Genomic DNA, 26,808 nt, shown 5'->3' on the forward strand with positions numbered 1-26,808 from the left:
CAAGGCCTCACTTTTGTCATCTATCATGCTGCAAAATTCTGCACTAACTGCAGCCTCTGGATCAAGCACAAGGGAAGCCCCACATAAGAGTGCATTGCAGCAATCCAGTCTTGAAGTAACCAATGCATGATATACTGTGGCCAGGCTTTCCTGGTACAGCAGTGGCCATTGCTGTCAAACCAATTGCAGCTAGTAAAAGGCAATTCTAGCCACTGAGGCTACCTGACCCTCCAGTGATAGAGCTGCATCCAGAAACATCCTAAACTGCAAATGTGTTTCTTCAGGGAGTGCAACACCATCCAGGGTAGGCAATTGACCAATTTATTGGACAAGGGGACTACCTACAATGTCTCCATCTTGCCAGGATTCAAGCTCAGTGTGTTTTACCTCATCCATCTCAGCACTGCATGCAAGCAATGGCCCTGGGACTGCACAGCCTCTCCTGATTGTGATGTTATGGAGAAATAGAGTCAAGTGTTATCGGTATACTGATGGCACCTGGCCCCAAAATTCCCAATGACCACTCCCAGTGACTTCATGTAGATATTAAATTGCACTGGAGGAGATAGTGCTCTACAGCATCCCGTAATGTAGCCTGCCAGACTTTTTCCCCCTAAAGTGTTCTCTTTATAGTACTATAGCTATATATTGCAAATCCCCCATTCCTTTTGTCTTTCCCTACATCATACATCTCTCTATAGAACCATTCCTTCCTTTCTTTCTTTCTTTCTTTCTTTCTTTCTTTCTTTCTTTCTTTCTTTCTTTCTATACCTCATAGAATATTCCCCCCACTCAGCATTGTCCCTCAGCAATACCTTATCTCTACTTTTCCTTCTGTACTTAAGTGATATAAATCCAAGATAAAACTTAAGATACCTTGTGGGGATACCTTTTGGACTAGGAACTTTTGCTACCCACTAGAACACAATTAAGCACCATCTAGCATGAAGTAAGAGAGCAGATCATCAAAAGTAAAACTATTTTTTCTTTTTTAAAAAATTAAAATGTTGCATGAACTGTAATGTCAGCATATTATTGAAAATTAGACTTCTTTAGTACTTAGGTGAAAAAGAAAATATGTCCTAAATTCCTGACTGCTTGAGAATGTTACTCTAATACCTTACTCCTTATCACAAGGCAATGCTTTATACTTGTAATCTTGTACTCTCTTTTGACCTACTTACTGTTCTAATCCCTTTCGTTGAAAAGTAATTAACTAAAATAGCTTTACAATGTTCTTATATATGATTTTGTAGCATCCCTGTTGATACACTAATACAGTGAGCTTTCTATGTTAAGTGCTTTCTAATATTTATCCTCTTCAGCGCTACAGTATCCCTGCAAGAGAGGCTATTAATATTAAATGATAGTAACTTGTCCAATCCCACCATATGAATTGTGGCTTTGCTGCATTAGTGTACTGTTCTTATAAAATTTCCTATTGCTAATCAGTTAATTGGATACTTATAATAAGGTTGATAATAATAGTATTTAGTCTTTGTATCCTTAAAATTGTTCCAGGTATTATGACCCAAAATAAGTAGGTATCAGTCTTATTTACAGCTTTGTTTCAGTTCATTCAGTCTAACACCAGTCAGACCTTCCAACAGGATCACACTAGACACTGTACAATAATAGAAAATTATAGGCCCTTGTCTATGGCTTACAGGCTGTGAAGATACTGTTTCAGTTAGCATAATAGGAGGAATTCTAGATTGTTTTACTTAGAACAAGTATGCTCAAAGTATTAGGGTATGTAGAATATGTTCATAGAAGTATGTGCTTGCTCCTCACTTGCATGGCACATGCACATACATGTCAGTTTAAAATAACAGCCATCCAAACCCCTGTGTTGGAGAGAATTTGGTGGCTCTGCTTGGATCCATTGTGCTCCACCAGCAGGGGATTTGTGCTGCCATAAAGGTTTCATTTGTGTGTGCCAAAAATGCTATCGGGGTGTTTATGAGATGAGGAAGAAGTGGAACTGAGCTTTCCAAGGAGCCGGTGTATCCTAAGCTGGTTCACGTACTGACAGTGGGCTCAATCAGGGCTTCTCTGTTCTGCCAGCAAAACCTGGGATGAAACTGTTCACCTTCCATCATTAGCTCTGTCCCACCCAGCCACTGCCAGAAGTTATGGTTGGTCCCTAAGTCCCTTTAAGTTCTATAGGGCTTATTCCAGTTTGAATATGATTGCAGTCTTATTAGTGGTCTTCTATAGCTCCTTCTCTACTTCAGGCAGTGTAAAGGCAGAACTACATGTTATATGCTGTTTCACATTCTCTCTCTTCTTTTTCAGCTTTTTAAATGCAAAACAGCCATTTGAAGGGTAGATAAGTACAGGAGAAGTGGGGCTTCTTAATGTTGCTACCTGGTGTGGAATGCCTTTTTAGTAATGATGAGCAAGCTATACAGTACGGTATATTTTAAACAAATAACTAAAACTTTTTATCTTTGCTCAATTTTCTTATGGAAGTTTTGCCTTGTCAAGTGCTTTTATCCTGCATGAAATATATATATAGATGGTCTGTGATTCTACTTGGTTATTTGGTACAGGAGATCAGTTGGATGGCTACCTGGTACTCTGCTAGGGTATGTGATGAATGCAGTTAACTTACACAGCACTGATCCATCTTTTCTATCTCTTTTCATCTGGCCTGGCTCTATGCCTAGGAAGACTGAGCTATGCCAGTTCATTTGTTGTTTGAGTTTTGTTTGCTGTAGTTATATTTGATGAGGCTCAGCTGTGTAGCTGGGAATACTCACTATGACAAATTATAAGAACCATATTGCAGAGGACAAGTAATTGATGTATTCACTATTTTACATCTTGAGTTTCCAGAAGGTTGTTGAACAGTTCTCCTTCTTATTTTATTCTCAGAATCCTTTCTTATAGGTTAGGCAGAGAGCTAGATCTTGGCCCCAGGTTACCCAGTAGGCTTCATGGCTGAGTGGGGATTTGCTGGGTCTGCCCAGTCCTAGTCAAACACTGTAACTACTAGACCATGCTGGTGTTCCTAGTATAGTAATACTGACCATAGTTATGGGGTGCTCTTACATTGATCACTGACATTGGAGACTCAAGTAACCTTTGTAGTGAGGAGTGCCTTCTACCCAATCCAGCTGGTATGCCAACTACACCTGTTCCTGGGCAAAGATAACTTCATCACTGTGACCCATACATTGGTAACCTCAAGACTGGAGAATTGTAATATGCTCTATTTTGGTACTACCCTTAAGGTTGGTTTCGAAGCTGTAACTATTGTAAAATGCAGCCAGTAGGGACAGCCTCCCATGTGACATTGCACTGCTGTTACAGGAGTTGTATCAGTTGCCAGTAAAGTTTTTGCATTGACCTATAACAACTTGGGTGTTTCCGTGTGCTACTCCGGTTCGCCAGAAGCGGCTTTGTCATGCTGGCTACATGACCTGGAAGCTGTACCAGGTCAATACCAGATTATTCGGCCAATAACATGAGATGAGTCCAGAGTCAGTCACAAATGGACCTAATGGTCAGGGGTCCCTTTACCTTTACATTTATAACAACTTGGTATTAGGATAGCCAAAGGAATGCCTTTCTTCCTGTTACCCTACAGCAGGGATGAGGAAGTTCATGGCTTCACAGACCAGATTGGTATTGTTGGCCAAATTTGACATGTGAGGTCTGCTCCCACTGTCATTTACTTGAAATCACAATGATCTGGCACTTGGAAGCTCCAAAGCTGAGACTGCAAAGCACCTAACAAGCAGCAAGTCACTACTAAAATGGAGCGGGGAGGCATGGGCTTGGCAAGGGCTTCAATGCAAACCCATTGGAGTGATGTCAGGTGATTGGTAGGTGGGTATGGTTTTGAGAAACTGGCCTCATGGACCAAATTGGAATGCCTGGCAGGCCAATATTGATTCCCCACCACTGCTTTGGATAACATGACAATCAGGTGGTGAGGCCCTTCTAGTTGTGCGGCAACCTCTGTAATTACAATAAACAGCCACTAGAGGAAGGACCTTTTTCTGTGATGGTAATAGCAATCAAAACTCTTGAGGAATTAAATTCAGTAGTTTCACTTTGTGGTCTGTGTTTTCAAGTTCAAGCATGGCTACTTTAAGGTCAGTTAATGAAATTTGTGTCCATTGGTCCTTTCATGTAGAGACTGGGTGGTTTGTACTATGTAGAATGTACAAGGACATTGTTGGCAAATCACATATATCACATTGGAAGATGATCAGATAAGTGAATGTGGATGACATTATTAGGTCCTGTAATAATTTATCCAAACTAGACAAATCCAGGATAGTACTTCAAGCATCTGTTGAAGTGGACTATAGCCCTCAAGTCTTTAAGATGCCACAAGATGCTTTGTTGATTTTGCTGCAACAGACAAACATGGCCACTTCTTTGGAAATTGTTTAAAATGTTTGCTTCTGCTTAAAGAAAGTAGCTTATTTGACTTCCAACTTCTCTAAACAAGTCTGATGCACAAGATTCATACTCTGAAAGGTAAATAGTGACAAGTTCAGTCAAAAGGAAAAGAGTAATAATTTATAAGGGAACCATAGATAATGATGCCAGCCAGTCGTTTTAAAGTGCATCTATCTCACCTTTAATGAATTAGATTTGTCAACAATGTATGTTTTATGCACTACTTCTAATGAAATGGCATAGCAGTAACGCGGTGTACTTTGAGGTTTCCTCTATCAAAGCTTTTTGCTGTCTTAAAATAGACCTTTTAAATAATAGATACTAAAAACTACATTTAAATAACATTAAGGTTGTGACACAGACACCAAATGACAAACTTCAGGCAATTCAAAGTCTGACATCTTGTCATTAACTCATATTGTTGTTTTTTAAAAAGAATAAGCACAATAGCATGATTTAAGGTTGACTGTCAGCTTAACTTTATATATCTTGGCTTTTGTTATTGGTGTCACAACCTTAATGTCATTTTCACTTAGGCTTTCACATTTCTTTTGCTAAATTCTTAAAGGAAAATAACTGAATGGCACATCTAAAACACATAAATAGCTTCTTCAATAGCTTATTCTGAGCCTCAAAATAAAATCTAGAAACTCTATTTTAGGGTGGGGTGCTTCCAGCTAAATTGTCAATGCTTTGTTTGTGTGGCTGCCCCTATCAAGCACAGAAACAGATTCCTATATTTAATTTCCTTCTATTCAAGGCAATTAAGATTTTAAATGTTCTTTATTTTTAATATAAGCCCCATTATATAATAACACAACACATGCATAAGTGCTTAACATTTGTTGACACATTTTATTTGCCAACCAATTGCACTTGCAATTCTTTTGCATTTGTTTTATAGAAATATTGTTTATTTAAACTGTATTTGATTAAAATATTTCTGTCTTACCATTCTGCTTTCCCAAAAGAACTCAAGTCAGCTAATGGGATAAACTCAAAAGATATATAAAGTACAAAAATCAAACAAATCTATCTATCTATCTATCTATGAATAAAACATTTAGTAAGATCACAAAACCAAAAATCAGAAAAGTAGGCAAAATGAAGAAAAACCACTGCAGCTTCAGAATCAGGATCATTCTAAAAAGCCTACCTCAAATGCCTTCCAAAATAAGAACATTTTAATGGATCACCAGAAGGCAAGGGGCAGTTTGAACAGATAAGATCCTTGAGTTATTTGGCCTGGGTGTAATGTCCCATGTACAGTACTCAGCTTCCTCACCTCAAATAGTGAGGGAACTCCAATCATGGCCTCCTCTGAACAGAACAGAAGATTCATTTAGGAGGAGGCAATCCTTGAGATACAGTATCTAGGTCTCGGGCTAATAAGAGCTTTGGAAATGAAATCCTTTCAATATCTGGGTGTATTTAAATCTTATTTCTTTTTTTTTGGTTTAATTTTATTGTTTAAAAGCACGATGAATAAAAACACAAACATACATAAGAAGAATACACAAAGTTACAAATTCAGAAAAAAAGAAAAGAAAAAAGCAGAAAAAAGCTATAAAGCCTTATCTAAAAAACATTCAAACCAAGTCTATACTCTAAGAAAAAAAAAGAAAAGATACAGAATATATACACTCATTACCTTTGTACACAGATACTTCCCATCCCTTTTGTTATACATTTTAATCTATCTTGTCTTTCACAGGTTCTTACTAACAGTATCCCTTTTTCCTTTTCTTATCCATTCCAATCATTTCTAATTTTCTCAAACATCACTCAATATCCATGAGTAGAGAGTTATTTGGATAGTATATTTTAAGATAATTTTTGTACACACTCCACTCTTTTGTAACTTTTTGCACAGGTATGTCCCTTATTGAATCAGTCAGTTTTGCCAATCTTATATAGCTTAACATCTGTATTTGCCAATCTGTTGTGGGTAGCATCTCACTTTTCCATCTTTTTGCCACCAGGATTCTTGCAGCAGTCACACCATATAGGAATAAAGATCTTATTTCCTTTTTTTATTTCGGGTGGTATTATGTTTAAAAGGAACATTTCAGGTGTTTTTTTTTTAAATGTCATTTTAAACATTTTCTTTAACTCCTCATATATTTTGTTCCAATATTCTTTTATATTTTGGCAGGACCACCACATGTGGTAGTATGTACCTTCCTCCTTTTTGCACCTCCAGCATCTCGGACTTATTCCTCCATACATTTTGGCCAATTTACATGGTGTTAAATGCCAACGGTACATCATTTTCATACAGTTCTCCCGTAAATTATAACATGCTGTAAATTTTAAGTCTTCCACCCACAGTCTCTCCCACTGCTCTATATTGATATTATGTCCAAGATCCTGGGCCCACTTAATCATTGAAACTTTAGTTTGTTCTTCTATCGTCTCCCACTCTAGTAAGTAATCATGCATTAACGAGATTTTCTTCTTTCTAGCTTTAATTATTATCTTTTCAAATCTTGATGTTTCCATTGCTAGCCCCATCTCTCTATCTATACTTAATTTTTGATTCAATTAAGTATTTAAATGTATTTAAATCTGGCTTCAGACCTGGTTTTGTTACTGAAGCATTTTCGTTAACCTGATGGATAACCCCTATTGGGAGAAGGATGGGTGGAGTGTGGCCCTATTAGTTCTGGATTTCTTTGTGGCTTTCAGTTTAATTTACTAAAGAATCTGGATAGGCTGGCTGGGGCGTTGGGATGCTATACCTCTGTGGTTCTGGTCCTGGCTGGTAGACCAACTCCAGAAGGTGGGATTTGTGTTTTGGAGGTCACTCAGGATTCAATATTGTCTCACATGCTGCTCATCATGTACAGGAAATTTTCGATGTGGCTATCGAAAGACTAAAGTAGCAGCAGTACACTGATGACACTAGCATTCAGTTCTGCTTCTTTTATTCATCTGAGTGCTGGTAGATCCAGATTTGAAATGAGAGGTTTTAGCAGCCATGGCATACAACATCTTTCACTTGCCAAGGCAGCTATAACCACTCCTGGACAGAGAGTGCCTGGCCATGGTTATCCCTGCTCTGGTTAACTTCTAGGTTAGACTACTACTTCAGTGTCTGGGTTACATGAAAATTTCAGTTAGTCCCAAATACAGCTTTTGTAGTTAACTTGAAGTAAGTTAAACGGTGGAGCTCCTTGCCCCAAGAAAATCACAATGGCAAATAATTTTGAAATTTCCAAAATGGGATTAGATATCAATACAAAATTATGTTGGTAATTACTAACTAATTATGCCAAACTCTGCCTTTACATGCCACTATTTTGTAATTGGATTCACCCCTGTACCTTTTGACTGAGGCTCACCAGTTTTGTGACTGTTGGGCTCATATTTTTTCGCCTTCTCAAGTGGGAGGAAATGAGAACCCCTGTTGTAGAGAATTGCTCTTAGAAAATTCAGGTATACTTTCTGAAAATAACTTTCTATACTATGTCTCTGTAGGAATACTGTTTGTTATATGGTCTGACACTGGAAAGTAATATAAATCAGATTCTTAGGTTGTCTCCCATTCAGATACAGCAGCCTTCTGGCCAGTTTTGTGATCTCATTAGTTGCTTAGCAAATTAAGTGGTGAAGGAAAACTTTAACAAATAGCAGAACTAGAAATGTTGTTGGAATAATAATAATAATAATTTATTATTTATACCCCGCCCATCTGGCTGGGCTTCCCCTGCCACTCTGGGCGGCTTCCAACAAACATTAAAATACATCAAATATCACAGATTAAAAACAGATTATCTCTCTGACCTCTGATGGGAGGGCGTTCCACAGGGTGGGTGCCACTACCGAGAAGGCCCTCTGCCTGGTTTCCTGTAGCTTTGCTTCACGCAGTGAGGGAACCGCCAGAAGGCCCTCGGCGCTGGACCTCAGTGTCCGGGCAGGACGATGGGGGTGGAGACGCTCCTTCAGGTATACTGGATCGAGGCCGTTTAGGGCTTTAAAGGTCAGCACCAACACTTTCAATTGTGCTCGGAAATGTACTGGGAGCCAATGTAGGTCTTTCAAGATCGGTGTTATGTGGTCTCAGCAGCCGCTCCCAGTCACCAGTCTAGCTGCCGCATTCTGGATTAGTTGTAGTTTCCGGGTCACCTTCAAAGGTAGCCCCACATAGAGCGCATTGCAGTAATCCAAGCGGGAGATAACCAGAGCATGCCCCACTCTGGCGAGGCAGTCCACAGGCAGGTAGGGTCTCAGCCTGCGTACCAGATGGAGCTGATAGACAGCTGCCCTGGACACAGAATTGACCTGCGTCTCCATGGACAGCTGTGAGTCCAAAATGACTCCCTGGCTGCGCACCTGGTCTTTCAGGGGCACAGTTAACCTGTTTAGGACCAGGGAGTCCTCCACGCCTGCCTGCCTCCTGTCCCCCACAAACAGTACTTCTGTCTTGTCAGGATTCAATCTCAATCTGTTAGCCGAAATAGTCATGTTGTCCTAAAAAATAAAATAAAGAATTTTCACTGCCTTGAAGGCAGTGGTGGTATACCTCCTCCATGAGCAAGGGGAGACCCACAAGCATATTTGCATGCATGGTGTGAGCCCAGCCCGCCTAGACAGCATTCAAGTAGCTGCCATGTCTGCTGTATTTGTTGCAGGAAGGATGTGATAAAGATGCTGGTAAGGTTTGAACAAGAAAGAGGCAATAAAGCAGATGAGTAGCAAGCAGGAACCTGATTTGCTTTGTTCTCTCAAATCCATTTTTTTCCTATAAAATGGGTGAATGTAGCTGCTTAATTTGCCAATATAATGACTTTCTTGAGTGCTCTGTTCTGCTCATATTTTGAGTTTTCTGCTGTAAATTCACTTAGTGACAGTGTTTTGTTGTTGTTTAGTCGTTTAGTCATGTCCGACTCTTCGTGACCCCATGGACCAGAGCACGCCAGGAACTCCTGTCTTCCACTGCCTCCCGCAGTTTGGTTAGACTCATGTTGGTGGCTTCGAGAACACTGTCCAACCATCTCGTCCTTTGTCGTCCCCTTCTCCTTGTGCCCTCCATCTTTCCCAACATCAGGGTCTTTTCCAGGGAGTCTTCTCTTCTCATGAGGTGGACAAAGTATTGGAGCCTCAGCTTCACGATCTGTCCTTCCAGTGAGCACTCAGGGCTGATTTCCTTAAGAATGGATAGGTTTTATCTTCTTGCAGTCCATGGGATAGTATTACCTATGTATAAAAATATGTTCACATTTTTGTTATGACTTTATGCCCAACATTGTTTTGTTTTGTACTCTGGATTTAGTGATTGAGCTTTGGTGGCTGGCATAATGTGTGGCTAGTATTGCTTGGTGGTAAAGGACTTGAAAGCATATGCTGTAGTTGTACACAAAGAGAACATTTTCTGCAAGCTCTGCAAGCTCAGGTGGCTAAGACTCTGCTTCTTTGTACCCCAGGTTGCACCCAGATACCAGAACTTTGTTTTTCAAGAGCTAGTAATACTTTGGATTTCCCTTAGAGAACAATTTAGTTCACACAGATCCATTCTGCCTCTCCATACATGCATTTGCTAGCAATGATGTGTGTCATTTGGGGGAGGGGGGCACAATGCTATCACATCATCCCTCAGCACATGGGCGTACCCAGGATCAAAACTAGGGGGGGCAAGGGGAGGGGCCAAGGCACGGAAGGGGAGGGGCCACAAAGTGGGCGGGAACAGCGAACTCGCGCTCCGCCGGGCTGTGCCCCTCCCTAGAAGCAGGGCTGGTGGGCGGAGGCGGAGCCCAGCCCAGCGGAGCGCGAGTTCAGCGTTCCTGCCCGCCGCGCCGCGCTCTCTGGTTCCCCGCCGCGCTTGGCCTTGCCAGAGGGCGCGACGGGGAGCTGGAGGGAGGGCGCAGCGCAGCGCGGCGGGCGGGAACGGCGAACTCGCGCTCCGCCGGGCTGTGCCCCTCCCTAGCAGCAGGGCTGGTGGGCGGAGGCGGAGCCCAGCCCAGCGGAGCGCGAGTTCGGCGTTCCCGCCCACCGCGCCGCGCTCCCTGGTTCCCCGCCGCGCTTGGCCTTGCCTGAGGGCGCGCCGGGGAGCTGGAGGGAGGGTGCGGCGCGGTGCGGCGGGAATGGCGAACTCGCGCTCCGCCGGGCTGTGCTCCGCCTCTGCCCACCAGCCCTGCTTCTAGAGTAGGGCAGCTGCCCTAACTTGCCGCATGGTGGGTACGCCCTTGCCTCAGCACCATTGGTGAGGCAGGTATTAGGATTGAGAAAAGTAGAGAGCCTGTAAAATATTTTATGATTTCTCTCCTGAAAACATAAGTTTCTGAAATAATTTCCGATCTTCCCCTTTCTTATAAGTTTTTATATATGTTGTTTCTTTCATTCTGTAGTTTTTTTCCTGTGCAACTCATTTTATTTGGTCTTAATTTTTAAAATACAGTCCCAGTTGTTTACCTACTAATCCCATGAATCTACATTAAACAAGCAGTTTATATCAAACTCCTGGCAGCCTTAGTTTAAAATTAAAATGCATGATTTACTGTTGAAGTTGTCAAGACTGGAAATAATATTTGTCCAGCTGGACAGCTTTCTTTTGTACTTACTAAATGAAAGTTGAGATTCTGTCTCCTCCATGAAAGCTTCTGTGTCAAGAAGGTAATTTGGACAGTTTGTGCCTTGACAAGGATTATTAAAATCAGATGGAGTGAAGGGAAGTGAGTGTGAGAGAGCAAAATTGACACTGACACTCTCTATTATTTGTGGCTAAGATCATGATGTCTAAGTTGATAGATTTTAAATGTTAGATTTATTCAGACACATTAAGCAATGAATACAGTACAACTGAATTACAGTTGGGTTCTCAAACACTAGGAAATGTACTCTTTGTTTTAAAAATCAATTTCAGTGGCTGGGAGTTGATATAAACCCATAGTCCATGTTCCTTCTCTATAACATAACTAGTAGCAGAAATGTCAAAGGAAGTGAAACTGATGATTACATGGAAGGAAATTATGATACCATAGTTTCTTTTTCTACTGATGTATTCTGTGAGGAATTTAGAATACAAAAATTCATGAATCTGAATATTATGATATAGTGTTCAACGGTAAAGGACCAAAAAAGAAATATGAGACAGAAACTAAAGAGGCCTCTGAATGCATGCAGCTGCTTATGCATGTGTGCTGGGGTTCTATGGATTCTCTGTTGTAGCTGTAGCTCCTTGTGCTGCCCCAGAGTCTCCCAAGCTTTTCTATGGCAGTTTTTGGGCTGGAGGAGATACAAAGGTCTATAGCAAGAAGTGGGGAGGAATGGCTCAGGAGTTCTGAAGTACATGCAGGGGTGTAGCAAGGGGGGAAGCGGAGGGGGCGGCCTGCTCCCAGCTCCGTTTTTTGGGGGGGCAGTGCGAGCAGCACTACCAGCACCCCGCTACGTAGTGTGCATGTGCAGCAGCGCTACATAGCGACACATGCATCATACGTAGTGACGCTGCGCATGCGCACTACGTAGCAACGCCCCTCCCCCGGGTGCACGTCATGTTTGCCACTCTGGGTGCCCGAGCAGCTTCCTATGCCAGTGAGTACATGCAGAAACTTTGGGCCATTTTCACTGCTGCATCTCTATTGGCTCAAAGGACTTGTATGTGTGTATGTCTTCCTTTTCCTCTCTTGTACCCTCCAGCTCCACACACTCAAAATCGGCTTCAGAGGTATGGGAGACCCTCAGGAGCAGATTCTGGGAGCACAGGGGAGAGAAGGAAACAGAATCACATTGCATCAGCAGAATCCTGCTGGCCCAGCACTGAATGGCACCCTTCATCTCTTCAAATTATTCCCACTGAAAACTTAGTGCAGCAGAATATAACATAAGAATATTTTTTTCTAATAAATACAATTTCAGATATAATATCAGGGATTAGTTGATAGATGACAGAGCTTCATACTGTGGTCAGGAGTTGGCAGCCATAGTTTAGTATGATCATACTTGTCAGTAAAGTGGTATGTTGAGGACATTATTAATAAATCTGGCTAGACAAACTGTAGCTTTTAAAATAGTTGAAGGTGATATGATAGATAACATTGCCTTTGGTGCATATGCTCAAGTATATTGTCTCATTGTTTATAATAAAACAGATTTTGAAGCATTCCAGAAATCTACAAAATGTGAGCGTACTGTTGACAGTGATGCCTCTACCATACCACTGGTCAACACTCTGAGAATGCTGTCATCTCTAGCCTAAAATAATAACTTCTAAAGAGCCTCAGAGTTTTAATGGGCATGCTAATTTGGTACCTATTGTTCTATGTTCGCTGCACTTCACTGAATTATAACCTGCCAAGCCTTTCTTTTAACATTCCTGGGATTGTGGACAAAGCCATAATACCTTATTTTGATTCAGTTTCTTATATCCAGTCACAGAGCTGTCCTGTGCTTAAAGAAGAGCAGATAGTTTTACAAATCTGCATCTATCCTAATTTAGCCTCCTTTGTTACTTCTTGCCGCCACTTATCTCTTGCCATTTTTAAAATATTGGAAGCTGACGTGAACCTGCAGATGGCAACAGGGTGTAAATGTAAATTGATGCATCTTATTAGGTCTCCTTTGGATGATGTTCCAGAGCATGAGCTGATTCTCACTTTTTGTACTTTGCTTCCTGTTGCTGAATATAAAATAAATGCTTGTCCCATCAAGTGTGAACTTTTAGAATTGAGTATGTATCCCTACTTTTAAAAAAGTTTTGAAACAGTGACCTGAATCTTTCCCTTAGATTTTTACCTTGCTTGAAAAAAACATTTAAATGGATGAATGCAGATTCTAGGGAATATGTTGGCTAATATTTACTGATTACTTAAAATGACATACTCAGAAATTCTGTTTTAATTCCAATAATAAACGAAGGAAATTGCATGAACCTAACATTGGCAAATATAATGTTTGTATTTTTGCAATAGATTGTAATTCTAGAAAACACACAAATGGGATGTTTTATTTTTCTTACAATCAGGAAAAAAAAGTACCAAAGCATGAGTACTTTCCAGAAGCAATATGGTATTGTTACATTCAAACATTTGAAAGCAGTTTTGTAGCCTATGTTGAATATGGATTATTTTTGGTGGCTAATTATTTAATACGAATTTTTATATGTTCTGTTTTCTGTAGAGAATAATATCTGATCACTAATGTGACACCTGTGCCCTCTCGTGAGTCGTTGTGGAGGACACAGATGCTTCTCCAGCCTTTAGCCACCCTTTTGCTTTGGTTCTGCCCACCAGGTGAGTTGGACTCTTGTTATGCAGGCCCTCTCTTCCAGAGTGACCTACATGAGATCAATAACAAAAAATACAGTCCCTGCTCTCTGGAACCAGATTTGCTTGTGTGCTGGTACACACACGTGTGAATATATATCTTACGTATGTACAGTATGCAGACAACAGGTTATTTGGGGAAATTAGCTATACTGACCTTTGGATCTTTACAGGATGTGAATGTGTGTGTGCTACAGACAGGATTGCATTGACTAGTTTGCCATGGAGAATTTTGCATTAATCAGTAAGAAACCAATATTAGTGTGCTGGCTTTTGAGAGCTGGTTGTAAGCACACCAGGGAGCCTGAGGTAGCTGGTTTCTCTGCATAGATGATGGATTCCCCATCTCTCCCTCTGCCGTATTTTGACTGTTGAGGGAGGAGCTTGTAAATATCAGTATGCTTCATTTTTCTTATTGTTTAGCATTTCTGCAATCAAATTTTCAAACATATTTAATCTTACTATTTATCTTCTGTTTTTTTATTATCTAATTTAGTATTTGGAAATGGAGTGGGGAGGTGAATATTCTCTTGATTCTTCCAACTTGGATTGTTTGTTAAACATACTTCCTGGAGATCTGGAGTTTCAGCAGATACTTGGTGACATTGATGAGAAAATAAAGAAAAATGCTTCTAGGTAAGCTATGTGGTATTGGGACAGAAGTCAATTTCAGTTGCATTTATGCTGATTGCTACTGCTTTCGTTAGGTAGTTTTCTGGTAGTGCTGCAACCTGATTTTAAAAATTCCATCAGTTACTTATATACTTATCCTTATTTCATTCTAAAAATGAAACATGTACTTCCCTGGATCAAGAAACTAGTACCAGAGTCAGACCTGATAACAGAATACATTGAGAGTATACATTGTATTGCTACCAAGACATTCAGGTGAGGGAAAGTCCTCAATATAATTGTTCCTCCCCTCACTATTGGCTAAAGGATATACAGTAGTACCTCGGGTTACGAACACGATCCGTTCCGGGTCGCAGTTCGTAACCCGAAAAGGTCGCAAACCGAGCGCCATTTCTGTGCATGCGCAAAGCGCGTTTTTCGGGCAAAGAATTCAGCCCCCAAATGGATAATATATTAGTAGAAAATGATATCAGTAATTACCAGCTGATTAAACCTGCCACCATTTTGTGACTGGCTCTGCTCCTGCACTACTGTTATATTACTAGTGAACTTCAGTAATTTTCTACCCCCAAGGGTAGAAAGGATAAAATAATCGCTGTTTTAGGAGTGATTGAAATTGCTGATACAAAGCTCACACATCCAATTGTTTTTAAGGTTGTAAGGTGGTGATTAACCCCGACTGTATTTTGACACATGCACAGGCTTCTGCATTGGTATTGTCCATAAAACTAAATTACTGTTAATATGGTAAATTAAAGTGTTATATAATATAATGCTATTTAATGTTGAATACTTTTCTGTAAATGATTATTTATTTTTAATGTTTGCTTCTTTTCTACTTTAGCATGGAACAGTGTCTTAAGGAGCTACAATCAGAAATAAATGAAACTTGTCCTGATGAATTGCTACAAGACACAACTGACTGCCTTCAGTGGTTAAATAATTGCAGTTTCAGCTCAATCAAGCCATCTTCAACCCCTCACAGAGAATTGATCAAGTTTCTCCAAACACTGGTAAAAATGCTACTGTTTTATGCCATAGTTAAAAATTATTTTCTTTTATAAAAAATTTGAATATTATACAATGCAGTAAGAAACAAACTAATTAAATGATAAAAAAAGAAAAAGAAAGAGTGAAGAAAATACAAAGTCCTTTCTCAAACATTGATCTTAATCCTTGTCTCACATAGAAGGGGGTGGATCCTCCCAGCTCTCACCTCAGAGCTTCCCTTTCTTCTTCCAACCTCCCACCCTGGGATATCTTCCCTGAGAAAAGAAAAAAAGGGGAAAGTGGAAGATATGAAAAGTGTTTCTGCCACAGATTAGGGTGAAGAATCAGCATGGGGAAGTTGGTGTCAGCAGCAGATCCCTGGACTGGCCACCTCTTCAAGCCTCCTTCCTATGGTGCTTCTCCTGCCAGGCTGACTCTTCTAAGGGGTTAGTGGGGTAGGGGTTGAGATCTAGGCGGTAGCAGGAAGGGGATCTGCAAGGTCTAGGGAGTGGGGTAGATAGAGCTAGTGAGCCAGGGGTACAGCCTCTGGTATTTAAATATTTTGTTGTTGTTGATCTTAATGTATTTAATTATATGCTTCTCCCCCCCCCCATTTTTTGCATTATATGTGTTTGTATTTTACTTGCCAAAGTTTGTGTTGCTCTTCGTGCTGTTCGTTTGGACAAGGCATAGCTGTCAAGTTCTCCCTTTTTTAAAGGGAAATTCCCTTATGCTGAATAGGCTTCCTCACGAGAAAAGGGAAAACTTGACAGCTATGGCATAAGCCTTCTGTTTTTTGAAGGAAACCTTCTTGCCTCTTTTACCTTCTTTGACTTAGCTCATTAACCTTGTTGGCATCTTCTTGAAATTGGTGGTACTTTTCTTGATCTGCAGTAAAATTCTAGCTGAACTGTTATTATAGCTTTAAATAAGCACAAGCATTGTAAAGAGATCGAACCCTCTTGATTAAGTGGCCTATAATTTCCTAGTTTACTCCTCTCTTTATTACGTCATAAAAATTGGTATTATATTTAGCTAAAGACTAAACAATTAAAATGACTTTAAAACCATTAGTATAAAGCAGTGATGGCGAACCTATGACACGCGTGTCAGACGTGACACGCAGAGCCCTCACTGCTGGCACACGCCCCATTGGCCCATTCGCGCTGTTGTTGTTGTTGTTGTGTCCCCCCATTTGTTCTCCCGCTCCTCCTCCTCCGATCCTTTGTTGTTGTTGTTGCTGGTCATAGCTGCCAAGTTTTCCCTTTTCTCACGAGGAAGCCTATTCAGCATAAGGGAAAATCCCTTTAAAAAAGGGATAACTTGGCAGCTATGTTGCTGGTAGCCAGAGATTGGTTTTTTAACCCTTTCTGTGCTGTTTTTCTGGCGCTTTGGCAGACGGTGATTGGGTGTAATAGTGTTCATTTTTTAAACTGTTCTGTGCTGGTTTTTTGGCGCTTTGGCAGACTATGTCGGTGCTGCGTGTTAGTTCCAGCGAAGGTATTATTCGTCATTTATTTCTGTTCTCTTCCCCCCCAAAAGCGCAGCAGCTTTGGGGCACCCCCCAAAGCAAAGTAACTTTTGCACCCCCAAAAAAACCTCCAAAACTTTGGTCAGCAGCTCCCCCCCAAAAAAGCTCAACAACTCTGGGCACTTTGTGATAAATAAGGGGTTTTTGGTTTGGTTTGGTTAAATAATTAGTTTTTGGTTTATTAAATACAGTTATATGTTACAATTATTCATTTTTGTTATTTAAACTATAAATATCACGAAATTATGGTTTTTTCCTCAAAGTGACACACCACCCGAGTTATGCTCAGTTTTTTGGCGAATTTTGACACACCAAGCTCAAAAGGTTGCCCATCACTGGTATAAAGACTTACTTTAGTGGCAATTTCCCCCCTTTTTAAAGTAAACCTGTAATTTTACATTGAATTCCCGAAGAGCCCCTGTAGATGTCACTTGGATCCAGTGATTTGTTGATTTTCAAATTGTTAATTAGCCCAGAGCTTCAAATCTCATCACTTCTATTTGACTAATTTCTTCAAACATCTTCCCTGAAAAAAATTGATTCAGGCATGTGTAATTATCTTTTATCTTCTGCAGTTCAGCTATTTGATCCACTGTATACAATATACAAGACAGAATAAAAAGCATAGGTTTTTGTCACACACATATTGAAAGGTATTACTGAATTTATGTAATTAAGTTTTATTTACTGGCATTTTGTTTAAACATTCTGAAATCAGTTAAATCAGTTCTGGATTCTGAGTGAATATCAGCTAATGAGTCCTGTCAGTGGAAGCTCCATGCAAGGACTTCCTCTTGCACAATGGAGCTTTCTTTCCTCTCCTCCCTCCATACACCCCGCCTTAAATTGGCAGAGATCAGAAGAACCCCTGGAACAGCACACCGGGGGTGGGATCATTCCATCTGGCAATCAAAAATGCACTTTAGCACAACATTGAATTCATTCCTCTGATAATATTTTTTTTGGAAAAATGAATATATTCTGATCTGTAATCCATCAAGATTAAATGTGTAAAGTGATCAGTTAAGATGAAAGAAGTACAAATTCTGTAAGGTACTGTGTAAATTCTTAGCCTGAAAATTCTAGCACCTTAATAAAAATCAGTGCAATTTTTGTTTGAACTGTGCGGAGCTTATTAAAGCATTTATAAAATTGTGGTATATTTGCAAATAACTTGATTGTGTTTGGTTACCACCAATAAAATACACTCATAGGATATGTACAGTCTACTCTGACAGAGCCTGCGTCTACCATTTTGGATAAGTTTCTTCCGATAGGCACCTGCAGCACTGTTTGAAGCCTTTTGAAACCTTGACTTTCAAATACAAAAGCCTGCCTTAACATAGGCAGTTTTCAAAAAGACTTTGAAATGGGAAACTAAGCTTGCAAAGCTTCAAAGCCAGCTGCAGGAACTCTTCTTTTAGGAGTACCAACTCCAAAATGGTGTGTGTAAACCACCTGGTGACCATTTTAGGGATATATTTCAATTTGAAAAGACTTTGAACACTGCTTAGGTTTAGGTAGGCTTTTGTAATTGAAAATATTTCTGTTTAAGCTTCAAAAGCAGCAGCACTTTCTTGTGGAAGGCATTTTTTTATTCATATTCCATAAGGAAGAAGCCCATTGGCTGGTTTGAAAGCTATTGAGCTTTTGTGCTATCTTTAATAAAATAACATATTTGACAATCTCATAGAAAGTTAAGATTGTTTAAATGTAATATTTCTCATAACTTCCCATATATCTTGAAGATTAGTAATTTCTCTGCTTATCTGCTCTAGGAATTGCAAAAATAGTGAGTAGATTAATTTGTATCTGTGCATTTGTATATTATGTACCCACAAATACACCCTGTTATTTAAAATTATATTACTGTGAGTCCATGTGTAATATAATGCAATATTACGCTATTCTCTTCTAGAGTGCAAATAAATATTGTACTTTGAGAAACCAATAGGGGGTAAAAATCTTTTTTTAAGACATATTACATGTATAACTAAACACAGTAATAAAATACATAGAATGAAACAGAATTCAGCAAGAGGTTGTTAAACTTCTAGCATTGCCCTGAGATCTTTAGATGAAGGATGGTATACAAACAAACAGCTTTCCTTCCTTTCAATGTTGGTAAGGCTGAGTATGAGTGTTTAATTACACCTAAAGTCCCTGGTGGGCATTGAACACTTTCAGGATGGCAACTGCTACCGCTGCCCCCAGGTAGAGCTATTCAGAATTACTTCTTCCTATAAAAGAAGCCACCCACCATTGGGTCAGTGCTTCTAGAGCCTGGTGTGTTTGGGGACTGGAGTGTGACAGGTAATCTGGGCTTTGTTTTATAGTTGAAACCATTTTTGAGGCCTTTGCAGAGTTTCAAGAGAATTGAATCTGTTGATGACACTCATGGACTTGTGATCTTGACTACTGTAATGCGCTCTACGTGGGGCTACCTTTGAAGGTGACCCGGAAACTACAACTAATCCAGAATGCGGCAGCTAGACTGGTGACTGGGAGCGGCCGCCGAGACCACATAACACTGGTGCTGAAAGACCTACATTGTCTCCCAGTACGTTTCCGAGCACAATTCAAAGTGTTGGTGCTGATCTTTAAAGCCCTAAACGGCCTCGGTCCAGCGCCGAGGGCCTTCTGGCGGTTCCCTCGCTACGAGAAGCCAAGTTACAGGGAACCAGGCAGAGGGCCTTCTCGGTAGTGGCACCCACCCTGTGGAATGCCCTCCCACCAAAGGTCAAAGAGAATAACAATTACCAGAACTTTAGAAGTCATCTTAAGGCAGCCCTGTTTAGGGAAGCTTTTAATGTTTGATGGATTTCTGTATTTTAATATTTTGTTGGAAGCCGCCCAGAGTGGCTGGGGGAGCCCGGCCAGATGGGCGGGGTATAAATAATAAATTATTATTATTATTATTATTATTATTATTATTATTATTATTATTATTATTAAGGTTTTATAGGTCAAAATCGTCCCTTTGAATTGAGCCCAGCAACTACGTAGCCAGTGCAGCTGGGCCAGGATGCTCAGACTGTCTTGCTCCAGTGAGCAACCTGGCCACCACATTCTGCACTAGCTGAAGTTTCCAGACAATCTTCAGAGGCAGCCTTATGTATAATGTGTAACAACAACAACAATTTTATTATTTATACCCCGCCCATCTGGCTGGATTTCCCCAGCCACTCTAGGTGACTTACAGCACATAAAAAATTGTAAAACATTAGACATAAAAATTTTTCCCAATACAAGGTTGCCTTCAGATGTCTTCTAAAAGTCAGATACAGTATTGTTTATTTCCTTGACATCTGACGGTAGGGCATACCAAAAGGCGGGCGCCACTACTGAGAAGGCCCTCTACCTGGTTCCCTGTAACCTCGGTGTCCGGGCTGAATGATGGGGAGATGTTCCTTCAGGTATACTGTGTTGCAGTAATCTAACCTAGAGGTTACCAGAACATAGAAGACAGAAGTTAGGCTATCCCTGTCCAGATAGGGGTACAGCTGGGCCACCAGCTGAAGCTGATGGAAGGCCACCTGAGCCTCAAGTGACAGCAGATGATCCAGAAGTACCCCAAAAGCTACGTACACCTTTTTTCTCTGAAGGTGAATTTTCAGAGGTGTATATTATTTTATTTTTTGATACTAAGGTTCCTGTGTGTTAACACAGAGACTAAGGTTTTACATGCCAACAGACTTTATTAGAGGGCTTACATAAATGTATGCAAGTGTGTGTAGATATTGCGGTTTATGGTATAATTAACATATCAAAATATTATACCACTATTATTGTACAGGTCGTGCATTCTTTTGATCTAATAGCTGCTGTTTCAAGTGTTCCTTTAAAAGATCCAGGAAGTCCCTTGTGTTGAATGAATGACAGTTTTTGCCTTCTCACTAGTAAAGAGAATTGATTCAGCTAACTGGAGGAATATTGGGGGAGGGGAATTCTATATTAGACAATTTTGTTTTGTAGGCAGTAATTAACAATAATTTGCATAGTTTTTCAACAGAGTCATTGTTTACTTTAAATGGAGTCATTCACATAACTTAGCATATTGTTATTTATCTTCTCTTAGCAAAGCTTACTGAAGGATGAACAAAACCAAGAAGAAACTATTCTTCACTTTCTTCTTGATCTCTCCAGTCAATGTGGTGTCTTATTTCCCTGTACTCCAAGTGGGACATCTTTTGAGTTTATATCCAGTGCTTCCCTTCATGGTGTTGAAGATGATTCTGCAATGGATGCACAGTATATTTGGGATGATGTAAGATTACAGCTTCGGCGCTTCTTAGTAAACCAGCTGCAAAATCATAATGAAACAAAAACTGGTACCTTACAACAGCAACTGCAGTTTAAAACTCGGTGTCTACAGCAGCTTTTATTTCTTTATCCTGAGGCAGAAGTTCTGGGGAAGTATCAAAAAATGCAGAATAAATTGGTTAGTGATCTTTTACAGAAATGTGTTCTAGAAAGCATGGGTGAAACAAACTTTGAAAAGATGGTTCATGGTTATGAAAACTCAATTCCTGCATTGTGTGCAATGATAAAAGAAGATTTCTATGTACTGAGCGGAATTATTGACCCTTCTTCAACACTGAAGTTTATTAATGAAACTTATTTGGATACCATCACGGAAGAAATGACCGTTCTTCTTGAAACACTTTGTGAGCTTCAGTTTAAGGAAAATGCATTACATGGTGTTAAAGCAAGCAAGAGCTCAAAGAAACACAGAGGAGTACCTCATGTTGGGGGTTAGTGGCATTTTTTCCCCATGAATTGTCTTAATTGTTTTTATCCTTCCATTTATCTTAATTAATTATTAATTATTAATTATTTAATTATCTTAATTGTTTTTATCCTTTCATTTCTCATACATGTGTCTCATACATGTCCAGTCTCATACATGTCCAGTACATGAATACGGTAGCCACAAACACTCAGTGGCAAGACTTAAGCAACATCTATCTATATTCTTCTATTCCCAATTGTAGGCTGTGTTTGTCTGCTTGAGTGTAGGCAGATCATAGCGACAATTTGCTTCAGGTTACTCCCCCTCTTGTCTTCTTGTGAGCAAAGGAACTGGACATACTTTGTTACCTTCTTACTAGTGCAAATTAGGTCATGTTGGGGTGAGCAGAGGTGAGGCAGCTTCAGAGATTTGGGCAGTTCTTATCCTTTTCATGTTTGCATCTGAACAGCCAGGTGCAAGAGGAGGATTTGGAGGTAAGCCTCTTTCTAAGCATCCTGTGAAAAAGAAAAGTGAACTGTGTGTTTATTGTGATGAGGTTGCTCTGTTTTTCCACAAGAAGCTTGGTTTTCTTAACTGTTAGGTGCAGAGAAATGCAATGATCTGCTGATCTCAAGAAGGAAGGGGCAGGAAGAGAAACTATGGGCAGATGAGAGACCACAAGGAGCCAGATCTAGCCTGAAGGAGGGACTGTCTTAAACTGCAATAGCCCTTTTACTTAAATATTAGTTATGCTTTTTAAACAAGGACTTAATCTTGAACTTAGTTTTTAAATAGCTGATAGGTATTGTGTTCTAAAATACGTCTTCTGAAAATGCCATCACAGATAAGGCAATGGATGAGACACATTGCAGATGAGTTCAGAGAGTCTGGATTATTTTAGCTTCATTTTCATTAACATAATATTTATCTTATTATTAATAATAATATTTATTTTACTACCTCAGGGATCTGTCCTCTCCCCCATGCTTTTTAACATCTATATCAGGAGTAGGCAACCTAAGGCCCATAGCTGCCAAGTTATCCCTTTTTTACAGGGATTTTCCCTTATGCTGAATAGGCTTCCTCACGAGAAAAGCGAAAACTTGGCAGCTATGCTAAGGCCTGTGGGCCGGATGTAGCCCAATTGCCTTCTAAATCCGGCCTGTGGACCGTCGGAATCAGTGTGTTTTTACATGAGTAGAATGTGTCCTTTTATTTAAAACGAATCTCTGAGTTATTTATGGGGCATAGGAATTCTTTGTTTCTAGAGGCAGCATGACGCTTTAAAAATATTGCAAAAGAATTAAGCTTGCTACTTTTAAGTTTATAGTAGGGGGAAGATGATACTAGCTAAGTTACTGAAATGTCAATTGAGCTAAAGAAATTTCAAAGCTGCTACCATGTCCAAATATCTTACTGTTGCTTCAAATCAGTTATTAATCCCATAACGTGAAGCTCAACAGTAGAATTTCATTATTGACCCCTATTATATTTTAAAGATGACTTCTTAAAGGCTTTCTTGTTCTTGCATGTATTATTTGAAAGAAACAAAACATTAGATGTATTAATATTTGTCGTTTAAATATCTATTTTTACAGATGCATTTTTATTTTTGCATCATATGTAATATCTGTTTGAATCCTGAAAAAGTTACAAAGATTCACATCTGTGATTTGATTTTCTTATGCACACTCTGCAAACAAAAAAGCAATATAAAATTTTGAACATTTTTTCATTTGTTAAAGAATATTTCCAATTAGGAAACACTAATTATTTTCATCTCAAAGCTTCCTTTGCACACCTGGGTGTTCTTCCTAAGGGTGAAAAGAACATTTAACTCACCATGCCCCCTAATTATTGCATTCTCCTCCCAAGTATAAAAGATGAAAGTGATTTACTCTTCAATCCATTTTCTTTTGAGTGGTCAAAGGTCAGTCTGAGATTTATATATTAGAGTAGTCTCTTTAATAAAAGAGTGTGACAAAGAAGTTGAGAGGGAATTATTAAGTTGGTTTTTCTTAGGAACATACAGTAGTGTGTAAAGGAAATAATAGAGGGCTATGAACGTCAAAAGAAGGAGGACTTCTAAAAGGTCTCCTGAAGAGGTTCCTAAGGCTCCTACAGTATTGTTTGACAAGGAAATTGATACATGACTCTTTACGTGACTCTTTTCAACACACACAAGCTGCCTCCTGAGCAGAATGTAATTAGATGCTCCTTGGTGAGATACCATTAAGTTGTGGGGCATTTTGTATACCTTCATTAGTGTGAGGCTTGGTTAGCTTTATGATTTTATTTTTTTAAAAGAAATGGCTCATTATTTTTTTGTGCACATTATGTTGGTTTCTGTGAAAAAGTAATATTTAAATACTGTATATAGGTCTTGATGCATCAATCCTGCCCCAAATTTATATGTTCACTTAGCATAGTTTCCTATTTCTCATGTTGTGCGCTCTCTCTCTCTTTCTGTGCAATAAAGTATAATCGGTTTTATTTAATTTTCAGCAATCATTTTTTAATAGACAATGTTCTTAAACATTCATGCCTGCTAAAGCATTCATATGGGACACAGGTGGTGTTGTGGGTTAAACCACAGAGCCTAGGGCTTGCTGATCAGAAGGTCAGCGGTTCAAATCCCTGCGACGGGGTGAGCTCCCGTTGCTCGGTCCCAGCTCCTGCCAACCTAGCAGTTCGAAAGCACATCAAAGTGCAAGTAGATAAATAGGTACCACTCCAAACGGGAAGGTAAACAGAGTTTCCATGCGCTGCTCTGGTTCGGCAAGAGCGGTTTTGTCATGCTGGCAACATGACCTGGAAGCTGTACGCCGGCTCCCTCGGCCAATAATGCGAGATGAGCCCCGCAACCCCAGAGTCGGTCACGACTGGACCTAATGGTCAGGGGTCCCTTTACCTTTACCTAAAGCCAGGCCCGGCTCTAGGTGCAGTCCCGGTGGCACGGGGCGCCAGGGTGCCGGGCCGGCAGGGGGGGCGCTGCACGCTGCGAGGGCGCCGGAGCGACTTCAGCGCCAGGGCGCCCGAACTGCTTGAGACGGCCCTGCCAAAGGCATTCATAATGTTTCCATAAACCAGAGGCTTTCAACCTTTTTGAGTCCACAGCTCCCTTGACCAACTACATTCCTTTTGTGGCACCCCCTATGGGGCTCAGGAGCCCAGTTATGTCACCCCTTGCCTACAGAGCTAGCAGCCCCTCACCCTTTTTTGAGCACCCTCCCTTGTGGAGTGTTGCCTCAGCCTCCTCTCCTCTTCCCTCTCCTTGGGAGTCCTCTGAGCAGTCACTGCTGTTGCCCCTGGTCCCTGAGCTCCCCCCCCCCTGCCCCAAAGAGCCTTCTCACACTGCTCCACAGCGGCCTGGGACTTGTCTGTCCATTTCCAACAGCAAGGGCTGGCGGACTAACTGGCTGGACTACCTCACCTGCTTTCTTGCTTGCTTACTCAGAGGTTGCCTTCAGAGCTTGTAGCCAGGGCAACTGCAACAAACAGCTGGCCAGTGTTGCCTGCGGCAACCCAGATAATCATTCAAGGCACCCCAGGGTGCCATGGCACACTGATTGAAAATCACTGCCATAAACCATACCCTCCAACATCTTGAGTCCCAGAACTCGGACACGTATCTTCCCACCCATGCTCCTGTGCAAGTCACATGATGTGAGATTATGGAACCCAAAATATTTCCTTTTTTCAGGGCAATGCTTTACATTGCCCAAACATGTGTTTTGGGGGGTTGCATGAGATTGCAGCCCCCAAAACCTGTGTTTTTCAGGGTGAGATCTCTGTGCGAAATCATGTGAGGTCACAGCATCCAAAATGGCCATCCTGCTCTCACATGAGCAAACAGGATGTCCACAAAGCTCCAGATTGTCCTCAATGCTATTTAACAGCTATATGAAACTGTAATAAGAAAAACTATCTTCCTGATTACTTGTGTGCCCTCCATAATTTTGCCAATGTTCTGTACCCATCAATTTGCTTTTGAATTGTAATATTGTTCCTGAATATCAGCAAAGGATTCTAGAAGACTAGTTAGTTCACATTTATTTCCACTAGCCTTTTGAAAGGCATGGCTAGTGAGATTTTTTTATTTCTTTGAATAACAAACCCATGTCACCTCAGACTCTGCTTTTGAAACACCTCTCATCTTCAAAAGAAGCTTGCCATGTGGCATGGCAGCTGCTGTTCGGGAAACACATGCTCAAAGCCCTCTTGAGTGCATGGAACTAATTGTACTGTTCTTTGGATTCTAGACTATATTTTCACTGATAGAGTTTATGAAACATAGTGCTTTATGATTAGTGGTTCCCTTAAAAGTGGCGTGTCATCTCTTATTGGGTCTCTCAGCAGTTCATAGCAATAAGTATGAAATACAGAACATGCATATTTTGTGCATGTTTTCCATGGTTGGTGAATGGCGATCTTTCATAGGCTTTTATAATTTTGACATGATGAAGTATTGGGCACACAGATACATTTCTAGAATTACAAGTAGGAAAGTATATAGTTCCTTTAATTTTGAGAGGAATAGTGTAAACTGCAAAGCCCAGACTGGTTGCTTGGTTTCATTTGAATTTATTCTCCCTGCCCCTCAAGATATTTTCATATCCCTAGATTGTAGCAGAGCAAAAGGGAACTGAAAAGCTGGCCACTTTTTTTTTAAAGCCTTAAACACTTCTATAATGGTTTGCATCCTTGTGGTTTCCCCTGGTGTACTAATAGTTCTTTATGATTCTGTCATTTTCAATCAGCAAAAAGTACATGTGATCAGTATATCTGATAAACTTGTCAATGCCTTTTTAAAACAGGATTCCCCAATCTACTCTATTCAGCCCCCCTCTTCATCATTTCAAGTATAATCTTGATAAGACGGAGATATGTAACAGACAGCTGTGTATAGCTAGCTCAGACTACAACTAATTTGTGCAGGGAAAAATTAAATCAGGAGGTAAATTATTTCATGATTGCTCATTCCCAACAGAGTTGGGCATCATTCTGGAGAAAATATCAAATAATTGGTTTCAGGCCGTGTCAGACACATGCAATTCCCTTCACTAATGGCTGTGTGAGGTAGCACCAGGCCTCAGGGGTCACAAAAGAACTGGAATAGCTTACTGCTAGGCACAGCAATAGAGAGACAGTGCACATAGGAAATGAAGTGGCAATAAGTGCAATCCATAGGGGAAATGTGCTTCACTTGGAGTTTAATATATTGGCTCAGAGTCTGGCAGTAA

The 26,808-nt window shown here is 40.4% G+C and overlaps 2 protein-coding genes across 4 annotated transcripts in view; both read left to right on the forward strand.

The window, feature by feature from the left end:
* The window catches only part of MCTP1 (multiple C2 and transmembrane domain containing 1), a 229,501-nt gene extending 215,857 nt beyond the window's left edge, over positions 1–13,644 (forward strand). Inside the window, exon 22 of the mRNA XM_088652794.1 lies at positions 13,534–13,644. The gene's annotated coding sequence lies outside the window, so the exon portion shown is untranslated. The remainder of the gene's footprint in view (positions 1–13,533) is intronic.
* Positions 1–26,808, forward strand: part of KIAA0825 (KIAA0825 ortholog) — a 195,318-nt gene that overhangs the window by 2,540 nt on the left and 165,970 nt on the right. For all 3 annotated transcript variants that reach the window (XM_060280188.2, XM_060280190.2, XM_088652791.1), the window contains exons 2-5: positions 13,534–13,646; positions 14,176–14,315; positions 15,157–15,325; positions 20,912–21,587. In XM_060280188.2, coding sequence (XP_060136171.2) covers positions 14,185–14,315; positions 15,157–15,325; positions 20,912–21,587 — 976 coding nt within the window. In that variant the 5' untranslated portion in view covers positions 13,534–13,646; positions 14,176–14,184. The remainder of the gene's footprint in view (positions 1–13,533; positions 13,647–14,175; positions 14,316–15,156; positions 15,326–20,911; positions 21,588–26,808) is intronic.

The sequence above is a fragment of the Zootoca vivipara genome, chromosome 10 (assembly GCF_965207765.1).
Source record: "Zootoca vivipara chromosome 10, rZooViv2.hap1.1, whole genome shotgun sequence".
Taxonomy (NCBI): Eukaryota; Metazoa; Chordata; class Lepidosauria; order Squamata; family Lacertidae; genus Zootoca; species Zootoca vivipara.